Raw genomic sequence first — 21,272 nt, forward strand, 5'->3', positions numbered from 1 at the left:
TGAAGAATCATAAATAAGTTCTTTTTATCTCTTGCATATGCATCAGCCAGCCAAAGAGCGATCATACTCTTTCCACCATTGCAGCTGCACATTTGTCAGCTTTATTTTTTTTATTATTTTTTTTATTCGCATCCCTTCATCCTCACCCGCTGCCACCAGCAGCACCACCACCACCACCACCACCACCGTCACTTCGCAGGCAAACGAGCCTTTTCTGCCCGACATTATCTTCATCCAGACTCCGCTGGAAAGGAGGCTGAAATGACGGATGCAGCCATGGGAGAGATACCCGGGGACAGTTTATTTACATCCGAAAAGGTACTGTAAGTTTAGAGGGAAGCCGATGCGTGTGTCTCCCTCTTTACTCTCACCGACCCCCTCCTCCTCCTCCGCTGGCAGAAATTTATAAAGAACAAAAAATCCGACGAGGGAGGGAGGGGAGGAGGGGGGGTGATATACGCCGAGGCTGAAATTGAGAGGCGAACCCAGGGAAAGAGGAGCAATTTGTACACGGGACTTTCCCCCTCTTAGTCCCCCAAAAGGAGGGGGAAAAGTCGCAATATTGGAAACGAGAAGGAATGGTCTTGTAAGGGTGTGAAGACATCTGCAATTGTGGATACTTTATATATTTTTATTTCGAAAAAATATGGCCGAGAACGTTCTGGACTCTGGCCCGCCTTCAGCCAAGAGGCCTAAACTCTCCTCTCCGGCACTTTCCGCCTCAGCCAGCGATGGAAATGGTAAGTATTGTTTAATGATATAATTTGTTACGTTTTTATTCATTTAATTTGTCAATTTTGGGCGGCTTGTGTTGACTAAAAAGAGGACGAAGACGCGGGATTACTCTTCTGTTTTTGTCGTAGCTTGCTAATGTTAGCGTGCTAGTCGTGGATGTGTATGTGTCGGACGTGAGAACGGCTCCCCAGTTAGCTCACATGCTAACAGCCATTTTAGCCGGAGGTAGCCACACGGCTAGCGCTAGGCTAGCTAACTGAATGCGGGTCCACAACTGTCCCTAACGGCGACTTTAGCCGAACTAATTTTAAGCTCCATGCCAAACCAACTTATGATAAAGTTTTGGGTATCTTACAGCTATGTCAAGTTGACAATCGTCTACAGATGCCACCGTACTGTATTTGAGTTTTCAAGCTTCACACGTCTGAAACAATCTTGTTTTGCCCCCATCATAACTCAGACCATTTCCTAACTCCTGTTAGCTTCTGTTAATAATGTTGGTGAAAGCACAGGTTTCTAATGGTGATCCTACTAGCCTTGTGGGTGAGCTAAATTTAGGCCCCCCTGGTCCTAGTGATTGTTAAGCTCAAATTGCCATTGTTGGTGTGTTTTTGTGGATGGTGTGTGGCAGCAGCTGGAATAGTGGCCTGAGAACAAAACTGTGGAGCATGGACAGCGCCATGCCCAGCCACTATCATACTAACCGCGAAGTCAAGTTGCCAACCAAATACTACTGGAAGCACTGAGATTTGGTCACTTAAATGTTTTATCAGCCCTAATCTTAGGGTGTCTATCGAGCATGGGTGTGCAGTCACAGGCATGGTTATATCATCCAGATACATACTTGCATGATATATGTTGAGGAGCAATGCAGTGATTTCAGTGCATTAAAGCTCTGAAGTGTCACTGTATGGTTATGGCTGGTCAGATGTTTAGTGTTGACTAATAATTTGGCCTGCATGATATGGGACAGTAGTTAAATGTGTAAATATCCTTGTTAGAGCAACCATGGCAGTGATGTCTTACATATGAGAGCAATGAACTGCCAAACATTTGGCATGTTTTCTTCAGATGTGGTTAACATCATTACTTACTTTTAAACTGATTGATTGCTTTATGTTTTTACATTAGAGCGGTCATAAACAATCTGTTTACAGTAAGATAAAAACTAGTTGTAATGTACATGAAAAGTGCCTAGCACTGATTGATAGAACTGATGTAAGTAATTGATCTTTACAAGATGAGTTGGATTGTGATTTATAGGTGACTATAGTTGATTCTGTAGATGTGGAACTTGTTTTCCTCTACATCCATAATGTATCCTTCTTAATTGCTTAAGTTGTTTGCTTTTTAACTCCTTGCAAACAAACAGTGAGTGTGCATCTGTACGGACTTGGCTCCATTTTGAGAGAGTACTGGTATGAAAATGGTTTACTTGTCACCTTGTCTGTATAAACATGCCTGCAACATGTTGAATCATTTTACTGGTCAGGGATTTTCTCCACCAGCGTTGTGTTTGCATATATGTTTGTGCATACAGTTAAACAAATTACTCCTCTGGTATTGTCTCTGATAAAATGTAATTATTTTTAAGTAGAAGAGAATTGGTCATACATCTCTAAACAGCTTTTATCACCTTTTAATGTCAAGCATGCAATTGCATTTTCATTCAGTCATGCTGAAAAATAAGGATTATACCAGCTTAACAAGGCTGTGGCCTTTTTTGTCCTCCTCTCACCCTTTCCCTGTTTTGTCTCACATATCATTGTCTCTCTCTTCCTAAACTTTGCATTTCTTCTTCATTTCAGATTTTGGCTCGCTCTTTGATTTGGAGCATGACCTCCCAGATGAGCTCATCAGCTCTAATGAACCAGGTTTGGTCAATGGTGGAGACCTTAACCAGCTGCACACCACCTTGGGAGGGGGCAGTGGAGGGTCAGGAGGAATGGGTCTTGGGCTTGGCCCGGGAGGGGGTCCGCCTCCTGGTGGAGGCCAGGATGCAGTGGCCAAGCACAAACAACTGTCTGAGCTTTTGCGTTCAGGGGCGACCACCTCGACTCAACAAGGGCACCAAGGTACTATGGGCAGCCCAGGAGGCCCCACTGCCATGGGGCAACATTTGCCAAACATAAAGGCATCCCCTGGCCAGGGACCTCAGCCGATTATGGGCCAGGGGCAGCAGCACCTCTCCCCTCAGCAGCAGGCAAACATGATGCAGCAGCAACAGAATGTTACAGCTGGAATGATGGGTAGCATGAACAGAGCCATGATGGGAGCACAGCAGAAAGGCAGCAATGGACAGCAGCAGCCAGGCATGATTGGGAACCAGGTGATGAATGGCTCCCCCAGGATGGGCTTTGGTAATCAGGGGATGGCTGGGAGCAGCAACCTGTTGGCTGAGACGCTACAACAGCAGGGAGCACCGGGCCAAGCTGGGATGAGAGGCCAGCAACCTGGAGCAATGAACAAGGTAGACACTCCTTCATTATAAAACTGTTTCTCCTTTAATATTATCATGGATTAACATATTACATACAAGCACTTTTATTCACTTTAAAATGAGTGGCAATCCATGTGAACATGTGCTTATATTCTAAGCAATCTCAGCAGTTATCTTAAAATTACTTCTGTAAACTAAAAGGTGTTTTTTTTTCTGAATTTCATCTTGTAATTAATTGTTGGCAGCTGTTTCATTACATGAATGATTGTAGTAAGTTTATTTTGTTTAGTTGTTGTTTATTCTTTTAACTTGCAATGCTTGCAATGCTTTACTGCAGACTGTAGTTAGGTTTCTACCTAAAAAAATTCTCTAACATTAAAAAGTAGTACTTTGGTGTCTGTGACTTAATGTCTGTATTTTAACAGCCATAAGTGATGCACAGCATGCATATGTTTCTAGTTGAAGTGGCAGAAAACAGGCCTTTCAGTATGACTGACAGTCCCATGGGAGCGACAGTAAAATGTTGCAGAGGCAGGCGGCTGCTGCTGTCTGAACGTGGTTGAGACACTGATGTTTGATTTAGCCAGAGATCGAATGCAGTGGGGTTTCCAGGTTAGATCTGAGTTAAGAAAAAAGGAAAGAGCAACTAAGCTTGTGGATACAATGAAAGGGAAAAAGAAAGAAAGAGACAGGGGTAATGATGAGGAATAGGTCATCAAATTTACTGTGTGGAGGGAGAAAAGGGAGTCGATTTGTCATTAAACACTTAGTATAACTGCTGTAAGTGTTTGCATATATTTGTGTGATCCTGTTTGCATATGATTTTGTAGATGAAACACATTTCTATGTTCTCATGTAGGATACTTAATTGGTGCACTTGTTATGGACTGTTAACTGGTGTGCTTTAACAGTGTCATTAATTAAGTTTGTGGTGTTGGAAAATAGTCTTGCTTATTTTACCGGCATAGATTTTGTAGGAAACATTGTGATATGATTTTGTAAACCGAACAGAATACTTGTGTTTTTGGAGTTCGGTTGTTGTCACAAGTCACTGTCAGATCGGCAAAATATAACTTGCTGAAGACGATTTATTTCCTTGCCTGCTTTATTCTGTCATTTGTGTGCACACCCCTTTATCATTCTCACAAAGTTCTCTCTCTCTGTCCATACCTGCATTTTCATCTGTTAGATGGGGATGATGGGGAACCCAGGGGCTCCTTTTGGAGGTCCATATGGAGGTCAGGGGAATCAAGGTTTGGGAGGTGCAGGGCTGGGCCCTCAGCTCCAAAACAAAGGTCCTATGGCCAACAGTCTGGCCCAGTTCAACGTGGATAAGAAGAACCAGCCCATGCAAGCAATGGGCAGCATGGTAAGGATAAAAAAAAAAGCACAACAATGTGCATCCCTACTCACTACCTCCTCCTGCATTATGCCTTATCTGCTTCTTTTTCCTCATTGCCTCCTTTTGTCTCACCCATACCACATTTTTCTGTTTCTCTCCCACTTTCAGGGAACCCAGCAGGCACAGGCAGGTGTTGGTGGCCCTTCAGGTGCACCTGGGGGAGGAGCCCCAGGGATGGTGCCCAATGCTCAGGCAGGTCTGGTGGGGCCTGGTACCCAGGTATCAGCAGCCTCTGCTGCTGCTGGAGCGCCACCCACGGCTGACCCTGAGAAGCGCAAGCTAATCCAGCAGCAACTGGTACTCCTACTCCATGCACACAAGTGTCAGCGGCGAGAGCAGGCTAATGGTGAAGTCCGGCAGTGCAACCTGCCACACTGCCGCACTATGAAGAATGTCCTCAACCATATGACTCACTGCCAAGCTGGCAAGTCCTGTCAGGGTAAGTGGAAGGGATGCTGCACCTCCTAAACTCAAAGGATAGCTATGATTCCAATAGATGTTATACCTGTATTTCAAGCAGGCTTGTTTTAACTAGACTGGGAAGCTTACATCCTAATCCAGTTATATATCACCATAAACTATATCATGTTTCAGCTGCACTCTCTGTAAATTTAAAACACTACTTGCTGTTAATTCAGATTAATTTATTTGTTTCTATGTCTCCAACCCCCCTTTTTTATCATACTTTCTGTGTTGCCTAACTTTTATCTTTTCACCCTCCTTTTATCCTCAGTTGCTCACTGTGCATCATCAAGGCAGATCATCTCCCATTGGAAGAACTGCACCCGACATGACTGTCCTGTCTGTCTGCCACTGAAGAATGCTGGGGACAAGAGGAACCCGCAGTGTGAGTGTCTGTATCTGACCAAAAAAATAGCTACACATTTCTTATGTTTACATTGTGAACTGCATTAATGTCATTAGCAGTTTTGACTGATAATTATATATATAATATATAATATTATGATTTATTAGTATTGTGTGCTTTGCATAAATATTCAGTGACAGGCTTTTGGTAGTTCAGATGCATTATCAACCCTCTCTTCGTCTTTGCTCACAGCTCTTCTTGGTGGTGCTGGTGCAGGACTGGGCAGCTCTCTAGGAGCAGTACCTGGTGGTCAACCAAGTGCTCCTAACCTCAACCCACCAAGCCAGATTGATCCCAGCTCTATAGAAAGAGCCTATGCTGCTCTTGGTCTCACCTACCAGGGGAACCAGATCCAGACTCCAACTGCACAGCCTAACATGCCTAATCAAGGCCCCCAGGGGCAGGCTGGCATGAGGCCTATAAATCCAATAGGTGAGATAAGTTGCATGTTTGTGTGCTTGCCTCTCAGAGTATTTTCAGTAGAAAGATATACTATTCCATTCCTGGTAGCACTCACTAGTAAACTCCAAACAAGAGCATAAAAAGAGCATTCTGCGTTATAGAGCGCTATATGTAAATTCATTCATGTGCCATTGAATACTGACTTTTCTTTTCGACATGTAGGTGTGAATCCCATGGGAGTTAATGGGGGTGTTGGTACCCCCTCTCAGAACCAAGCCAGTCTGCTGCAGGATACTATGATGCATCTCAATGTGACCAGCCAAGGGTAAGATGACAAATACCATATGATGAAATGCCCTCTTAGGGGTGGCAGATCTAAATTCCAGGGCACACAAGTAGAAGTTAATAAAAATGATGCCGCCTTGTCTGTTTCAGCATGATGAATGATGCTGGTGGGGCTGGTTCCATGCCCACTGCAGCACCTCCCTCTGCTACAGGCATGAGGAAAAGCTGGCATGAGGACATCACGCAGGACCTACGGAACCACTTGGTACACAAGCTGTAAGTATTAAATATGACTCTAGATGCTACATCATTTTTTTTGTGTGTGTTGCACATACAATACACATGATTCTTTTTGCTCTTCTGTGTGCCATTCACTTGATGTAGAATGAGACATAGTGCCACTAAACAGAAACACTGTGGCTGTCCTGAAGTGATGCCACTGTGTAGTCATCTACATCTGAAAAATAAACCAGCAAACTCTTGAGATTTGACACAGGGTTTATGTGTGGAAATTAGAATTTCCACTTCAGACAGTGTGGAGTGCATAGCACACCATCCTCCTCTATGGAAGATTTCCAAGACAAAAGCTTGCTTGCTATGTGCAGGAAACTACAAGATTATATATTGCTAATTAATCTCAAAGAAAAATTGGAAGTGCAGTATTTGGTTGGATGAGACATCCAAATCAGAGTGGGTCCAGCAGGTTTGGCATGAATCTAGCTTGGACTATCACAGTGAAGCACAGAGGTCAGGCTAAAGTAGTGCAAAAGGTGCTGGGAGATGACATTCTGAGATGGCACCATGAATTCCTGTGGATAAACTAAACAACTGGCCGACAGGATGACTCCAGTCTCCATGAGCTTGGCAAAAGAGTCATATTCCAGCATGATAGTTATCTGCCAAAATCATACAAGAGCTTCCAATGAAGAAAAATGGATAACTGACCTGGCCAAGTATGTCACCTCACTTGAGTCCAACATAGCATCTTCTGGGTATTTTAAAGATGTAAAAGCAAAAGTTTTTTTTTCATCTGCAGAGCTGATACATTTTAGTCATTTCTATTTAATATAAAAACATTTTCCACTCATCCTCTTGCTTTCTGTGTATGTTTGCTTACCCCTCTACAGTGTCCAGGCTATCTTTCCAACTCCAGATCCTGCTGCCCTCAAAGACCGTCGCATGGAGAACCTGGTGGCCTATGCTCGAAAAGTTGAGGGTGACATGTATGAGTCGGCCAACAGCAGAGTAAGTTGTTTTAGTTCACTCTGCCAGTTCCAGGTGACATTGCCTGACTGATACATACATGAACTTAAGCAAATGGAAAACTAGCAATAGATGACTTTAGCTGTTGAAAGCCATCCTTAGCCGTTCTCCTTAGTTGACCCTCTTGAAAGTAATTGCTCTAATTTTATTTTCAAAATATGTATGTTTCTAATTTTCATTCTTTTCACCTTTTTGGCAGGCTGAGTACTATCACTTGTTGGCAGAGAAGATCTATAAGATCCAGAAGGAGCTTGAGGAGAAGAGAAGGACACGGCTCCAGAAGCAAGGTCTGGGCCTGGGGCCTGCTGGCATGGGTCAACCCCCCACTGGACTGCCTCCAAGTAAGTAAATGCATAGCACAAGCATATAATTTGGTCAAGATCTGGGTAAAGATCCCTGGGTCTTCGTCCAGTCATTTTGTGCATTTAGAATCTATAGTGGACCCCTTTATGACCAAGAAAAAAAGAGTTTCAATCACTTTTTCTATCTTTTGTCACTGTTTTTTTTTTTTACAGATGGTCCCCTCCCTGACCCATCAATGGTGCGACCACCTGGACCAAATCAAATGGTCAACAGGATGCAAGGCCCAGGTATATAAACTTAATGTAGTCAAGCATAATACAAACTCACATTAAGGAGAAAGAGGATTACTTTGTGTTGAAGCTATTTCTTTACCCCGAAGTTGAGTCCTTTGACAACGACACATGCAGTTATTATTACTATTGTGTATCATAACATTGTCTGTGTTTTGCCAGGTATGAATCAGTTCAATCAGATGGGAATGCAGACTATGGGGCAGAGGTCCACACCTCCTCTACCCATGGGAGCATCTGGCAACCAGGTCAGTTCCGAACACACTATGTATTACATATTGCACACAATAAAGGGCTGCTCAACAGAAAAAGTTGGATGTTCTTGTTATACCTTCCTTTTCTTATGCATCTAGATGGGAATGGTTGGACCCAGGGTGGGGCAGCCCAACGTCAATCAGCTGCAGAACCAGTATCTGTCCCAGGGACAGTTTCCTGGCTCAGGACCAGGAGTTGGAACAGCTCAGACTGGGATGACCCAACCTGGAATGCAGGGAAACATGGCACAGGTAGGGTCACCTTCATATGAAGATTTAGTCATGTGCAAAAACCAAAAATCATGTGTTTCAATTAAACCTTGTATTTATTTTGCTCTTGTCAACATCTGTCAACCCTCTTCACACATGTTCTTCTGTTTTCAGACGCAGATGGGCACTCCTCCCTCTCTTTCAGTTGCTAGTCCTCTAGCGCAGCCAGGTTCTGCCAGTGGTCCTGGTGGGGTCACAACAGTGGGGCCAATGGGTCCCCAGAGTGTGGGTGGAGGTCCTAACACAACTGTTGGAGCTCCTGCTTCCTCCGTGACCCCATCAAACACAAACCAGCAGCCCAATTCCATACCCCATTTGGGTGCCATGCGTGGCTCTCCCTCCCCTGCCCACAGCCGATCCCCTACTCCCCACCAAACGCCTCCTAGACTAGCAGGGTCTCAGACACCACAACCACACACCCCGAATGCAGCTCCGTTGGCGCCACCTTCAGCCCATCAGCAGAGTCAGCTTGGTCAGGGCCCTGGCTCTAACAAGCCTCTACAACAGCAGCACATGGGGCCAGCTGGTTCTACCACTCCATCTCATCCTGGACTGAGCGCCAGCTCAACGCCGCATGGTAGTCAGCTGCCACGCACTCCGGTCAGTGTGATTTTAATATTGCTTATGTTTTTATTAAGAACAGATTAATTCATGATGTACTACTAGTACAGCCTTTTCAGTATTATTTCAAACTGCTGCTTTATGGGATACATAATATTTCACAGCTGTGAAAAATGCTGTATCAGTGCTTAGACAAAGAACGGCAAAAGTATTTGCATCATATCATCATTTGTTAAGTCGTATTTACTATTTACATATGGCTAAGTTTGAGTTTCTCTCTTTAGTTGTCCCAGAAGGGTTCGTTCCCAGCAGACAGTCAGGCCCTGACCCCAGCCTCTGTCAGCAGTCTGGACACTTCATCCCAGCAGCCACAGTCGAACACCTCAGCAGCCCATCTTGATCCCAAGATGGAGATCAAGCATCAGGATGATGATGAGGAGACAGACGGCAGCAACTGCTCGAAAGGCGGGAAGCTCAGTAATCTGAAAACGGAAGACAAGCCCATAAAATCAGAACTGAAAAAGGAAGAGTGTTCTGGAGAGGGAGGTAAAGGAGTTCCTATGGATACGTCGACAACAGCACAGACATTCAGTGTAAAGACAGAAGACAGGAAACCGGAGGTTAAGAAAGAGGTGAAAGAGGAAGAGGAGAATTCAGAGGCAGCTGTACAACAGGCCCCAGTGAAAAAGAAGAGTGAGACTTAATTTTTTGTTAAAATTTCCTCTAAATTGTTGAACTGGATTTGGTTGTTTTCAGTTTTCAGCATAAAATCCAGATGGATAATTGAAAGAAATGTATTTGTTGGTTGAGAAACGACCATTTTTGATCTGATCACCATTTTTATTTTCCAGTTTTCAAGCCAGAGGAGCTTCGTCAGGCTCTGATGCCCACACTTGAAGCTCTCTACAGACAAGACCCTGAGTCTTTACCCTTCAGAATGCCAGTTGATCCACAACTGCTCTGCATACCTGTATGTATCTCTTCAAGTTCACTTGCTTAATGTCATTTGTAGTAATTGTACTATATGAAATGTACCATCCCTCCACTTTACCAGCTTGTCTTGTTTTGCACATCTACATTATTACCCTGAAAAGCTGCCACTGCTAAGCATACCAATTGTTATGTTCTAGGACTACTTTGACATTGTGAAGAATCCCATGGACTTATCTACCATCAAGCGAAAGCTAGACACAGGTTAGTATTTATTATTTATCTAAAACAAGTTGTTCTTTTTGTTGTGACAGAGCACCTGCCCAGTAGTGAGCCTTATTGTAGGAGATGTCTCAAAGAAACCATCTGTCTTAATACCTTGTTTTGTGCATATAGGTCAGTACCAGGATCCCTGGCAGTACGTGGATGACATCTGGCTGATGTTCAACAATGCCTGGCTATACAATCGCAAAACATCACGAGTCTACAAGTACTGCTCAAAGCTGGCTGAAGTTTTTGAGCAGGAGATTGACCCTGTGATGCAGAGCCTTGGCTACTGTTGTGGGAGGAAGGTAAGAAAAAAGGGATGTAGAATTTGCTGAATGGGTAGATGGAAACTCCGGGTAGCAAGTAGCCAGCCATTAGTAAAACAAACAAAAAATCAAACAGGTGGGTGGTGGTAAACCATATCTATAACTACACCGATAACTATTAATACTGATTAGCAGCTTCCTGTTGGAGAGTCCTGATTGGACAGGCACAGTAAAGACTTCTGCTTCTAAAAACCCAGAAGGTCAAATGCTGTGTATGAAACTGTAGCAGCTTGTGATCTGTAATGTGAAGACCTCTCCAGATCAAGAGTTTGAGTTCTTTGACTATGTTTTAGGTGTAGAAAGTAACTGCTCAATCACATCTGAAAATGGAGGCAGTGAAGTGGCATGGAAGCTAAATTTGGCCTACGGCATACCACCACCATATCACATTTCAGCTCTCATTAGGCTCTGCTATTTTTGGTTTTGCAGACAAATAGCACAACCGATTAGCCGTTACTATGAAAGCTGGCTGAAGGGTTGACTGCTGACAATAAGGCACAGTAGCACCTGAAATTACCTGAATTTCTTTATTTTCCAACAAAGCTAAATAGTAATTCAAGCTGCAAGCGGCGATGATTGGGCCCTCGCACCCTTTGCGTTCCATGGGGGCCGCTGCAATCTCCTCTCCACAGCTGTCCTCTCTCCCTTGTCTCCTCCCTATACTTGTCTCTCCTCTCATTGTAAAATTAGTATGAATCAAACAGTATTATCATATAATTAGTGTGGTTGTGGGTTGTTTTTACAGGTGGGATGTGTTTGTAGAGTAGTTTTCTCCTGTTCATTATTTAACCTATTTTTCTCTAGATGGGCTATAAATGATTATATAATAGTATAATTATGATACTATCATAAACAGAAAATTTAATAGCACCGGTAGAAAAGTATTTGTGTTCTCTGGTCATCAGAGGTTGTTTGTTGCTGACTAATGTGGTCTTTAACCAATTTCTTTGCTCATTCCCATCAGCTGGAGTTCTCTCCTCAGACACTGTGCTGCTATGGAAAGCAGCTGTGCACTATTCCCAGAGACGCTGCTTACTTCAGCTACCAGAACAGGTATGGAGGAAGGGAACAGTACTGCTGGGTGAAGGGTAGATTAGATGCACATACGTCGGGGGTTAGTAAAGAAAATAGATTGCAAGTCGAAGTATATCAACAGTTTAGCAATAGATATGCTGCAGTGAATATAGTCAGAGAGAGTGAGAGAGATATCAAGGGTTTTATTGGAATATTGATTGATTTAATTCTGTTTTCCTGAATACTTCCCTTCACTTCATGTTCCCCCGTTTTTTTTTAATACCTCCATGTGGTGCCTAATGCACTGGCATTTTAACAGTCAGTCCTCTTACCACATTCTTTAAATTATTTTCTGAGACAAATCTTAAAATAGCATCTTAGTACAGAATGTTTGAAAAAGGAGAAAAATGTTTTGGTCTATATACCAAATTACCAAAAAAAATATGAAGGAGCAATAATGCTTATGTTTTGTTATTGCTCTTTCCTCATAGTGGCCTTCATCTTTTTCTATTCTACCATTTTTTTTTATATATGCCCATGAAAGCCTTTCTGGAATGTGAAAGGACCGACTTTAAAATGAACTGCTTGAATGAACAGCTAAACAGTTGTCTGTGCTTACTTGTTCATATTTGTTCAGTGTTTGCATTATGTCCTGTTTGACAACTTCCTGCTCCAGTTTTCCCGTTTAGCTCCTGTTTATTCTGCTCCTGCTGTGTTAGCTGTGATGGTGGTTGTTGTTGCTCATCCTCTCATGTCCAAATTGCTAATCTGTGCTTTGCCTTGGCTCTCTGCTGTGTGTTGTCTTGGATGTTTGTCTCGTCTTGTTCCTTGTCCATATGACTTGTCTGTCCTCCCTTCCAATGGCTGTGATATCAACATTGGCTTGCTTTTGCCTTGACCAACCATGCACCTTCAAACCCACCCTCCCCTCCATCCCCTCACCCCTCAAAATCATGACTGGCTGTTGCGATGACGACTTCCTGCTGTCCTGCGCTCCTTCCTGCACTTCCTGCTTGCTCCGTTTGTGGCACCCTGACCTTGCCCATGTCCTGTACGATTTGGTGACTGCCCACCCATGCGCTGTCTGTGATTGACTGGGCTGTTGGGAATGGTGTAGTTCACCAAAATTTGGGCTTCTTGCTGACAGGTACCACTTCTGCGAGAAGTGTTTCAACGAGATCCAGGGAGAGACAGTATCCCTGGGCGATGACCCCACCCAGCCACAGACGTAAGTATATGTCCACCAAACAAGCAAAAATTCCACACAAAAAACCTGATTGATTGACATTTTTGAAAAATTATTTGTTCTCTACATAAGTGAACCCTTTGTAAAAAATTACAGATCAATAAATAAGGAACAGTTTGAGAAGAAGAAGAATGACACACTGGACCCTGAAGTGTAAGTCAACTGCTCGTCCAGTGTTTTATCCTAACATTGGGTAAAAAAACATAATTGTGTAATTGTACCTTATCCTCTGTACCTGTTTTCAGGCTTGTTGAGTGTCTGGACTGTGGGCGTAGGATGCATCAAATTTGTGTCTTGCACAATGAAACAATCTGGCCTTCGGGGTGAGTATATATTTCTGTTCTATAGTCATATGCGTTGATATGAAAGTTTCTTTTTTAAGTGATTCAATTGACTCAACCTTTTTTTTCTATTTGATACCATAGTTTTGTATGCGATGGCTGCTTAAAGAAAACAAACAAGACAAGAAAAGAGAACAAGTATTCTGCCAAAAGTAAGTACTAAAGCCTCTATCCCACTTAATCCCAGTGATATATTTAGTACTGGTGCACGCGTGTTCACATGAGAGGGCCTGACACACACACTATTTTCATGTTTTACCTTTTTAAGTAAACTATAGTTCCATATGTAACTGCTTGATCAAGGGATTACAGAAACTCGGTAAACTTACAGTTAGGAGTTGTTTTGCTCTGATTTGCTGGCATGAAACCCTACATGTTTGCCTCAGTTTTGAGAGATACTCTTGGATTTTTGTCATACAGGGTTGCCCCAAACGAGATTGGGCAGTTATCTTGAGTCCAGAGTGAATGACTTCTTGAAGCGTCAGACCCATCCGGAGGCTGGAGAGGTTTTTATTCGTGTTGTCCATGTCTCAGACAAAGTGGTGGAGGTTAAACCAGGCATGAAGTCCAGGTACAGTAACAAAAGCACTTCTCCCATCTGGAATCAGAGATACTGTCTTTCTTTTTTTTTCATGTTGTTTTGTGGAGGTACATGTGTCACAGTCGCCTGAGTGTCCTTGTGTTTTGGTCTCCAGATTTGTGGACAGCGGAGAGATGTCAGAGTCTTTTCCATACAGAACAAAGGCCCTTTTTGCATTTGAGGACATTGACGGAGCAGATGTCTGCTTCTTTGGTATGCATGTTCAGGAATACGGCTCTGACTGCCCTCAGCCCAACCAGAGGTAAGGATGTCACCATATTAGAAACAATATTTGTTTTTAAATATCAATTTTAAATTCATATTTTTTTTATATTTTTCACCCATTTAGGCGAGTATACATATCCTACCTGGACAGTGTACATTTTTTTCGTCCTCGTTGTCTAAGAACAGCAGTTTACCATGAAATCCTCATTGGCTACTTGGAATATGTCAAAAAGTTGGGGTGAGTGAAAACCATTTATTTTTGTTACAAGTGTACAAATGCTTTGTGTTTTCTATTATTATTGTTTGCTAGTCGGTGCATTTTAGTCAATTCTGATGGTCTTCTATGTGTCCTCCTTAGTTACACCACTGGGCACATCTGGGCCTGCCCACCCAGCGAAGGGGACGACTACATCTTCCACTGTCATCCTGTAGATCAGAAGATCCCTAAGCCCAAACGCCTTCAGGAGTGGTACAAGAAAATGCTTGACAAAGCTGTGGCAGAGCGAATAGTACATGACTACAAGGTAGAGCAGGAGCATAAAACACTTATTTGACTATGAGAATGTGCAGTTTTTCAGAGAACTGACTAACTTTATTATGTATTTATCCCAAAAGGACATCTTCAAGCAGGCGACAGAGGATCGTTTGACCAGTGCCAAGGAACTGCCTTACTTTGAGGGTGACTTTTGGCCTAATGTGCTGGAGGAGAGCATCAAGGAGCTGGAGCAAGAGGAGGAAGAGAGAAAAAGGGAGGAGAACAGCACTTCTAATGAGAGTATAGATGTAAGAATCACTCAGTATGGTCTATATGTGATTTGCTGTTTTAAAGAGTAGCACTGACATTTTAAGATATTGCTAATACGTTTTTTCTTTTGCAGGACACAAAAGGTGATAGCAAAAATGCAAAGAAGAAGAACAACAAAAAGACGAGTAAGAACAAGAGCAGCCTGAGCCGAGCCAATAAGAAGAAGCCAGGGATGCCAAATGTATCCAATGACCTCTCACAAAAACTCTATGCCACTATGGAAAAACACAAAGAGGTATGAAGGAAAACACAATCAAAGTAATATTGGGAAAAAATGGGTTCAGAAATGTGCAAGCATATGCATAATCCAGGCTTACTGCTCACACACTGCTCCATCTCAATCTGCCAAATGATTGACATTGGAAGAATTCTGAATTCTGAATACTTGTGGTGCAAATTTATGTTGCATTTTACTTGTTCCTCATCTGTTGTCTCATCCTCTTCCTGACCTAGGTGTTCTTTGTAATCCGGCTAATTGCGGGCCCTATGGCAAATGCCTTACCCCCAATTTCAGACCCGGATCCCCTGATGGCCTGTGACCTCATGGATGGCCGTGATGCCTTCTTGACACTGGCCCGAGACAAACACCTTGAGTTCAGCTCGCTGAGGAGGTCCAAGTGGAGTTCCACGTGCATGTTAGTAGAGTTGCATAACCAAAGCCAAGACCGCTTTGTTTACACTTGCAATGAGTGCAAGCACCATGTGGAGACTCGCTTCCACTGCACTGTTTGTGAGGTGAGTTGGGAAATGGAGATTTTTTTAAAGTAGATAAGAATATAATGCGTAGGGTGTATTATGCCAAAGTGAAAACTTTTTAACTTTCTTTCATATCATCTGTTGCAGGATTACGACCTTTGCATCACATGCTACAACACTAAAACCCATGAGCACAAGATGGAGAAGTTAGGCCTTGGTTTGGATGATGAGAGTAGCAACCAAGCTGCTGCCACTACTCAGAGCCCTGGAGACTCTCGTCGCCTCAGCATCCAGCGCTGTATCCAGTCCCTTGTCCATGCGTGCCAGTGTCGAAATGCAAACTGCTCCCTGCCGTCCTGCCAGAAGATGAAACGTGTTGTTCAACACACAAAAGGTTGCAAGAGAAAAACTAACGGTGGCTGCCCCATCTGCAAACAGCTTATTGCATTGTGTTGCTACCATGCTAAGCACTGTCAGGAGAACAAGTGTCCGGTCCCGTTCTGTCTAAACATCAAGCACAAGCTTCGTCAACAGCAACTGCAGCACAGACTGCAGCAAGCTCAGATGTTAAGGAGGAGAATGGCCAGCATGCAGAGAGTGGGTCAGCCCACTCCTGGAGGAGCACCAGGGGGCAATGGTCTGCCTTCTCCAAGTGCCAACAATGGAGGAACTGGCCCTGGCACCCCCACATCAGTTGGCGGCACACAGCCTCCCACCCCCCAGACACCTACCCAGGGGAACATGCCAGCACTTCCCCAGCAGCAGGGCGTGGGGATGGGTGGAATGGGGGGAATGGGTACTCCAGGCCAGCAACAACAAGTTCAGCAGCAAGGTGGTTCTGTACCCCCTCAACACCATCTCCATCAGTTTCAGCCGGTGTCTGCAGGGGGGATGATGAATTCTCCTCAGCAGCAGATGGTGCCTCAGCTTCAGCAGCAGCCTCCCAATGTCCAGCAACTCCAGCCGCAGCAACATCCTGGTGGTTTGCCTCCATACAACCCCAGACCATCAGTAGCCTCCCCGCTCCACCAGTCGCTAGGAAAACCTGGACTGGGCCCAGCTACTCCTCCCCAGCAGCAGCAGCAACCCAACCAGGTCCAGGGATCTATGTCTGTACAAGGCCAGCAGGGACCCCCTTTGGCTGCTGTAGAGACGGCCCTGAAAATCCAGCGACTAGCAGAGACCCAGAGACAGATGGCTCAGGCCCAAGCCCAAGCGCAGATTCGGGGCTTGGGGCAGGGAGGCATGATGCCCCCCCATCCTCACCATCAGAACAGCCCGGCCCAAATGGGAATGCCCCATATTGGGGCCCAGGGCATGCCCCCTCAGACTCAGGGAGTTGTAGGAAGGACTATGTTAGACCCACAGCAACAGGGAATGCTTCCTGGGATGCAGCAAGGTGGCCCTCAGTCGCAGTTGCCCCCTCAAGTACAGCAGCAGCTCCAACAGGTCCAGCAGGGAGGTGTTGGACAGCTCCAGCCAACAAATCAGCAGTGGGGCACCGGGGGACCAACTATGAACCCCCAGCAAAGGCCAGGAATGATGGGCCACATGACACCTCAGCAGCAGCCAGCAGTCGTCCAGCAACAGCAACAACCAATGAATCAGCAACAACCGCAACAAGGAAACCGTGGGTTGATACCACCTGCTTCATTAGCAGCTGCAGTTGGAGCAGGAAACCTGCCCCAGGCAGCACTACAAGAGCTTCTGCGAACGCTACGCTCTCCAAGCTCACCCCTGCAGCAGCAGCAAGTACTAAACATCCTGCGTTCCAACCCAACCCTGATGGCTGCATTTATTCGTCAGAGAGCAGCCAGGTACCAAGGTGGTCAGGGAGGGCCTGGTGGAGCAGGGGGGCCCCCACAAGGAGGTCCAGGAGGTGTAAGGTTCCAAGGGGCTGCTGGAGGGCTGGCTGGTGTAGGAGGGCCTGGAATGAACCAGCTTGCCAACATGGATGGCCAACAGCAGGTTAATGTTAACCAGACTGGTCAGCCGGGGATGAACATGGCTCAAGGTGGAGCTGGGGGAGGGAACATGCCTACAATGGCACAGCTTCAGCAGTTACAGCAGCAGCAGCAGCAGCAGCAGCAACAACAACAACAACAACAACAACGGCCAATGTTGCCTGGAAATCTGCAACAGCAGCAAATGGCTGCATTGCAGCAACAACAACAACAACAGGGAGCAATGCAAGCAGGGCAGCAAGGTAACATGACCAACATGACTCCACAGTTCAGAGAGTTACTGATGAGACGACACATGCAGCAGCAGCAGCAGCAACAACAGCAGCAACAGCAGCAGCAGCAACAACAAATGGGAAACCATGGGCAGTTCCAGCAACCTCAGGGACTCCAGCAGCAGCCAGGCCAGCAAAGCTTCATGCAACCTGGCCAGGGACAAGGGATACCCCCACCGTCTCAACCCCAGCCTGGAGGTGGAGGTGTAGGGGTTCCCCAGCAGCAGCAAGGAGGACCACAGGGTGGACCAGGACAGCAGCAAGGTTATCCTAACGCTATGCCTCAAGTAGCTGCTGCCCTCCAGCAAAGGCTTCAGCATCAGATACAGATGCAGCAGCAGCAGCAGCAGAATTCAATGAGTGGTCTTCAAGGACAAGACGTAGGGCCCAATGGAGGTGGTGGAGGACCTCCTCTCCAACCAGGACAAGGTGGATCGGGGCCAGGGCAACCACCCCAGAGTGGAGCAGGTGTTGGACCATCGCTGGCACAGACGTCTCAAGGCATGCTACCGCAGAACATCCACCAAAGGCTCCTGCAGCAGCAGCACCTTGGAGGTGGCTCTCCAGCACAGCATAGCAGTCCAATGAGTCCCCAGCAGCAGATGGCCCAGTCTCCCCACCCCCACCTCCAAGGACAAGCAGGCCTTGGTCCAGCAGGATCACTGAGCAGTCAGGTCAGATCACCTCAGCCCTCACCAAGGCCTCAGTCCCAGCCCCCACACTCCAGCCCGTCCCCTCGCATGCAGCCCTCTTCCCAACCTCAGCCGCAGCCCTCACCTCATCGCATTTCCCCCCAGACCCAGACTGGCTCACCCCACCCAGGCCATTTGAGTCAACATCACCCCAGTATGGCACCACCTCAACCTCCACAACCCCAGCAGCAAGCATTGTCTCAGCAGCAGCAGCAGCCGGGTAGTTCTGTAGATGCAAGTCAGTTCAGCTCAGAGCAGAACTCCATTATGTCTCAGCTGAGCGGGATGACGGGTATGCACAGTGGACAGGGAGGGCAGTCGGACATGTTGGGTGGGAATAATAACGGCAGCAGCAACAACAACCAGGAGCTGGGGACGAACATTAACCACAACCTTATGTAGCCTTGACTCCATGCTGTTGTTCTGTCTTGATGCTCTGATCTGTTGCCCCAAATGACAAACTGCCAGGAAAGGAGAGAGATGGAACTACGGCTTTGGGGTTTAAGAAGTTTTTTATTTTTTATTTAAATATTTTTGTGATGTACAAATACAAAAACTGAAGCTTCCTTCCTATGGGAGATACAACATCAATCTTAGAAGTCAATAAATGAATAAATTAAAATAATGGTAAGTTATTGCTGTTAAAATATATATATATATATATACATATATATATATATTTTTGCCAATTGTGTACAAAAAGGTGGAAGGGCAGTGTTTCAGGTTGAAGATATTTCTTCCTTAAGTATACGACAATATTTTTGGGGACTGAGAATTTTGCCTTTTTATGAATATTTTTAAGATTTTAAATGTGGTTAAAATTAAAAGTGAGTTGACATGATGTACTTTTTTATTGTTTTCCTCAGATAACCCTGTCATGATTGTATCTATTTTGCAGAGAGTACGTTTATTTTATTTCTATACTATTATTTAGCTCCCTCGATGAATAGTTAAAAAAAAAAAAAGAAGCATCCACATATCTTCCGTTACAGGAGCCTTGTTCTGGTCAGTTTTCACAGAAATTTACATTTTTACAGTGACTGCAGCATATTATTATTATTTTATTTGATAAGTCAGGTGTGTTAAATGCAGTTTGATTTTGACAGCTATCCTAGTTTTTTTTGTGTGTGTCAGGGTTAATAGGTTTGAATTAAACCTTAACAGTGTTTTAGGGCAGCAAGTGATGCTGTCTGCAGATTTGGTTGTAAATGTTTTTTGTTTTTTTTGCAAACGTTGGCCGCCTCTGCAGATTAGCTAGAAGTCCTTGCACCCTCTCCACCCTTCATTCTGACTTCTCCCTTGAATGTGCACACTTGCCTCACCCTACTCCACCATCTGCAGAACATGATGGGATGAACTGATCGTAAGCCGTCGGTGGCTTATGTTAACCGTTTGGAGCAGGCCGATGGTTTTTTTTGTTTTTTTTTTTGTTTTTTTAAAGAAGGTTGTGCGTGTACATATATTGCAACTGTGTTTTATGAACTGTGACATGGAGAAGAAAAAGTTGTCTTGTTTTAGTGCTGCAGAGGTTTAAGAAAATCCTGCCTGTATCCCCGAACGTTTCCGTTTCAATACTTCTTTTCCCTTTGTTCCTTTTTCTCATGACTGCCTCTCAGCCATATGGGTTAATTCTGTTAGTACTGTACAAATTAAGAAATGGTGGACTTCGATACTGTTTTTGTAATGAAAGTGAAAGATGTACAAAAGTGTAAATACTTATAACGTTATAAGCAGAGAAATTATTTTCTGCTGCTTGTTTCCCCTCGTTTGATTGGATATTTGCTGTATGTGTAAAAAAAAAAATAATCAAAAACTTAAAAAAAAACAACAGAAGTGCTCCTGAGCTACTGTACAGTATTGAGATTTTTTTCTAAAAGTGTACAGTATGGGGTGTAGTAGGTCACAAGCACCAATGCGCCTTTTTCTGTGTATTTTTGACAAGGTTTTAGGGAGGATGGGGTTTATTGCAACACACCTGAACAATCTCAAACGTAGATGTGAAACCTGCATGTAGTAGAACCGACGCAGCGGGTTGGTGAGAGGTGTGATCTGAAAGAGTTAAAAAAAAAATTTGGTCATTTAGCTTTTTATGGAGAGGACTGAAGACACAATATTCACATGCTCACTATTTTTCTCAAAAGGTTTGGGCTTGCTGGGTATGGGGGGGGGAGGGAATGCATCAGAACCAGGTGGCAATATATCTTGAGACTTATTTTATAAGAAAAAAAACAAGGAAAAACTGTCTTTTATATATAGATATATTATTTAATTTTATTTTTTGGAAATAAAACTTGAAGCTACAGGAATTATTAGATAAAACATGTTTTGTATTAAAGATGTTATGGTGATGCAAAAAGACACTGCAGACAGTCATTCAGTTTGCCCCCCCGGGGTGGCCGTGGAGTATATTATACCATCTGTTTGAAGAAATGTTTCATGTACATGAATAGAGTTGTAAACATACTGAATCACTGTACAAACTGATGGCAACTGAACAAATAGTTTTGTTTTTATCATTTCTTTTCCTAAAAAAAAAGAGACTGGAAATAAGACTATTTAAATATTTGTTTAGTATTCAAATGGAATCTTTGACCACTTTTTGTTCTTGTTAACAATTTCGGTGCTTGCTGAGCGAAAGCAAAAATAACTGTTGCTCCATTTTCATTAGTTTCTTTTTTTAAGTTATTTTGGTGGTCTGATTGTTTTTTGCCAATAAATTAATTGTACAATAAAGTATGTTTGTACCATTGGAAAAAAGTGTTGACTCTTGACATGTATAGGTATTTTCTTAATGTTGCCAAAGCATCTGATCATCACCTCCAGTCACCACAGCAACAGGAA

At 44.2% G+C, this 21,272-nt stretch overlaps 1 protein-coding gene across 2 annotated transcripts; it reads left to right on the forward strand.

Annotated features, from left to right (window-relative positions):
* Nucleotides 1–350: 350 nt before the first annotated feature.
* Nucleotides 351–21,188, forward strand: ep300a (EP300 lysine acetyltransferase a). 2 transcript variants are annotated; one of them, XM_028408712.1, is made up of 31 exons: nt 351–740; nt 2,544–3,205; nt 4,365–4,544; nt 4,686–5,016; nt 5,311–5,430; nt 5,638–5,877; nt 6,070–6,172; nt 6,283–6,408; nt 7,260–7,377; nt 7,595–7,736; nt 7,911–7,985; nt 8,151–8,236; nt 8,342–8,494; nt 8,627–9,112; nt 9,358–9,766; nt 9,925–10,043; nt 10,204–10,267; nt 10,400–10,575; nt 11,561–11,649; nt 12,758–12,838; nt 12,953–13,009; nt 13,102–13,179; nt 13,282–13,349; nt 13,618–13,768; nt 13,893–14,039; nt 14,127–14,240; nt 14,361–14,526; nt 14,618–14,785; nt 14,881–15,042; nt 15,261–15,542; nt 15,651–21,188. In XM_028408712.1, the coding sequence occupies exons 1-31, from the start codon at nt 647–649 to the stop codon at nt 18,831–18,833; spliced, it is 8,430 nt and encodes a 2,809-aa protein (XP_028264513.1). In that variant the 5' UTR covers nt 351–646; the 3' UTR covers nt 18,834–21,188. The 2 variants fall into 2 exon arrangements, with proteins under 2 accessions (XP_028264513.1, XP_028264514.1); XM_028408713.1 differs by having other exon boundaries at nt 5,311–5,424.
* The last annotated feature ends 84 nt before the right edge of the window (nt 21,189–21,272 follow it).

This window comes from Parambassis ranga, chromosome 6 (genome assembly GCF_900634625.1).
Source record: "Parambassis ranga chromosome 6, fParRan2.1, whole genome shotgun sequence".
NCBI classification, from domain to species: domain Eukaryota; kingdom Metazoa; phylum Chordata; class Actinopteri; family Ambassidae; genus Parambassis; species Parambassis ranga.

What these genes read in the sequence shown, in the direction of transcription:
- ep300a (XM_028408712.1), top strand. Translation starts at nt 647, where the DNA reads ATGGCCGAGAACGTTCTGGACTCTGGCCCGCCTTCAGCCAAGAGGCCT. An exon ending in CCCCACTGGACTGCCTCCAA is followed by an intron (nt 7,737 to 7,910) that starts GTAAGTAAATGC and finishes TTTTTTTTACAG; the next exon opens with ATGGTCCCCTCCCTGACCCA. An exon ending in CTATGGAAAAACACAAAGAG is followed by an intron (nt 15,043 to 15,260) that starts GTATGAAGGAAA and finishes TTCCTGACCTAG; the next exon opens with GTGTTCTTTGTAATCCGGCT.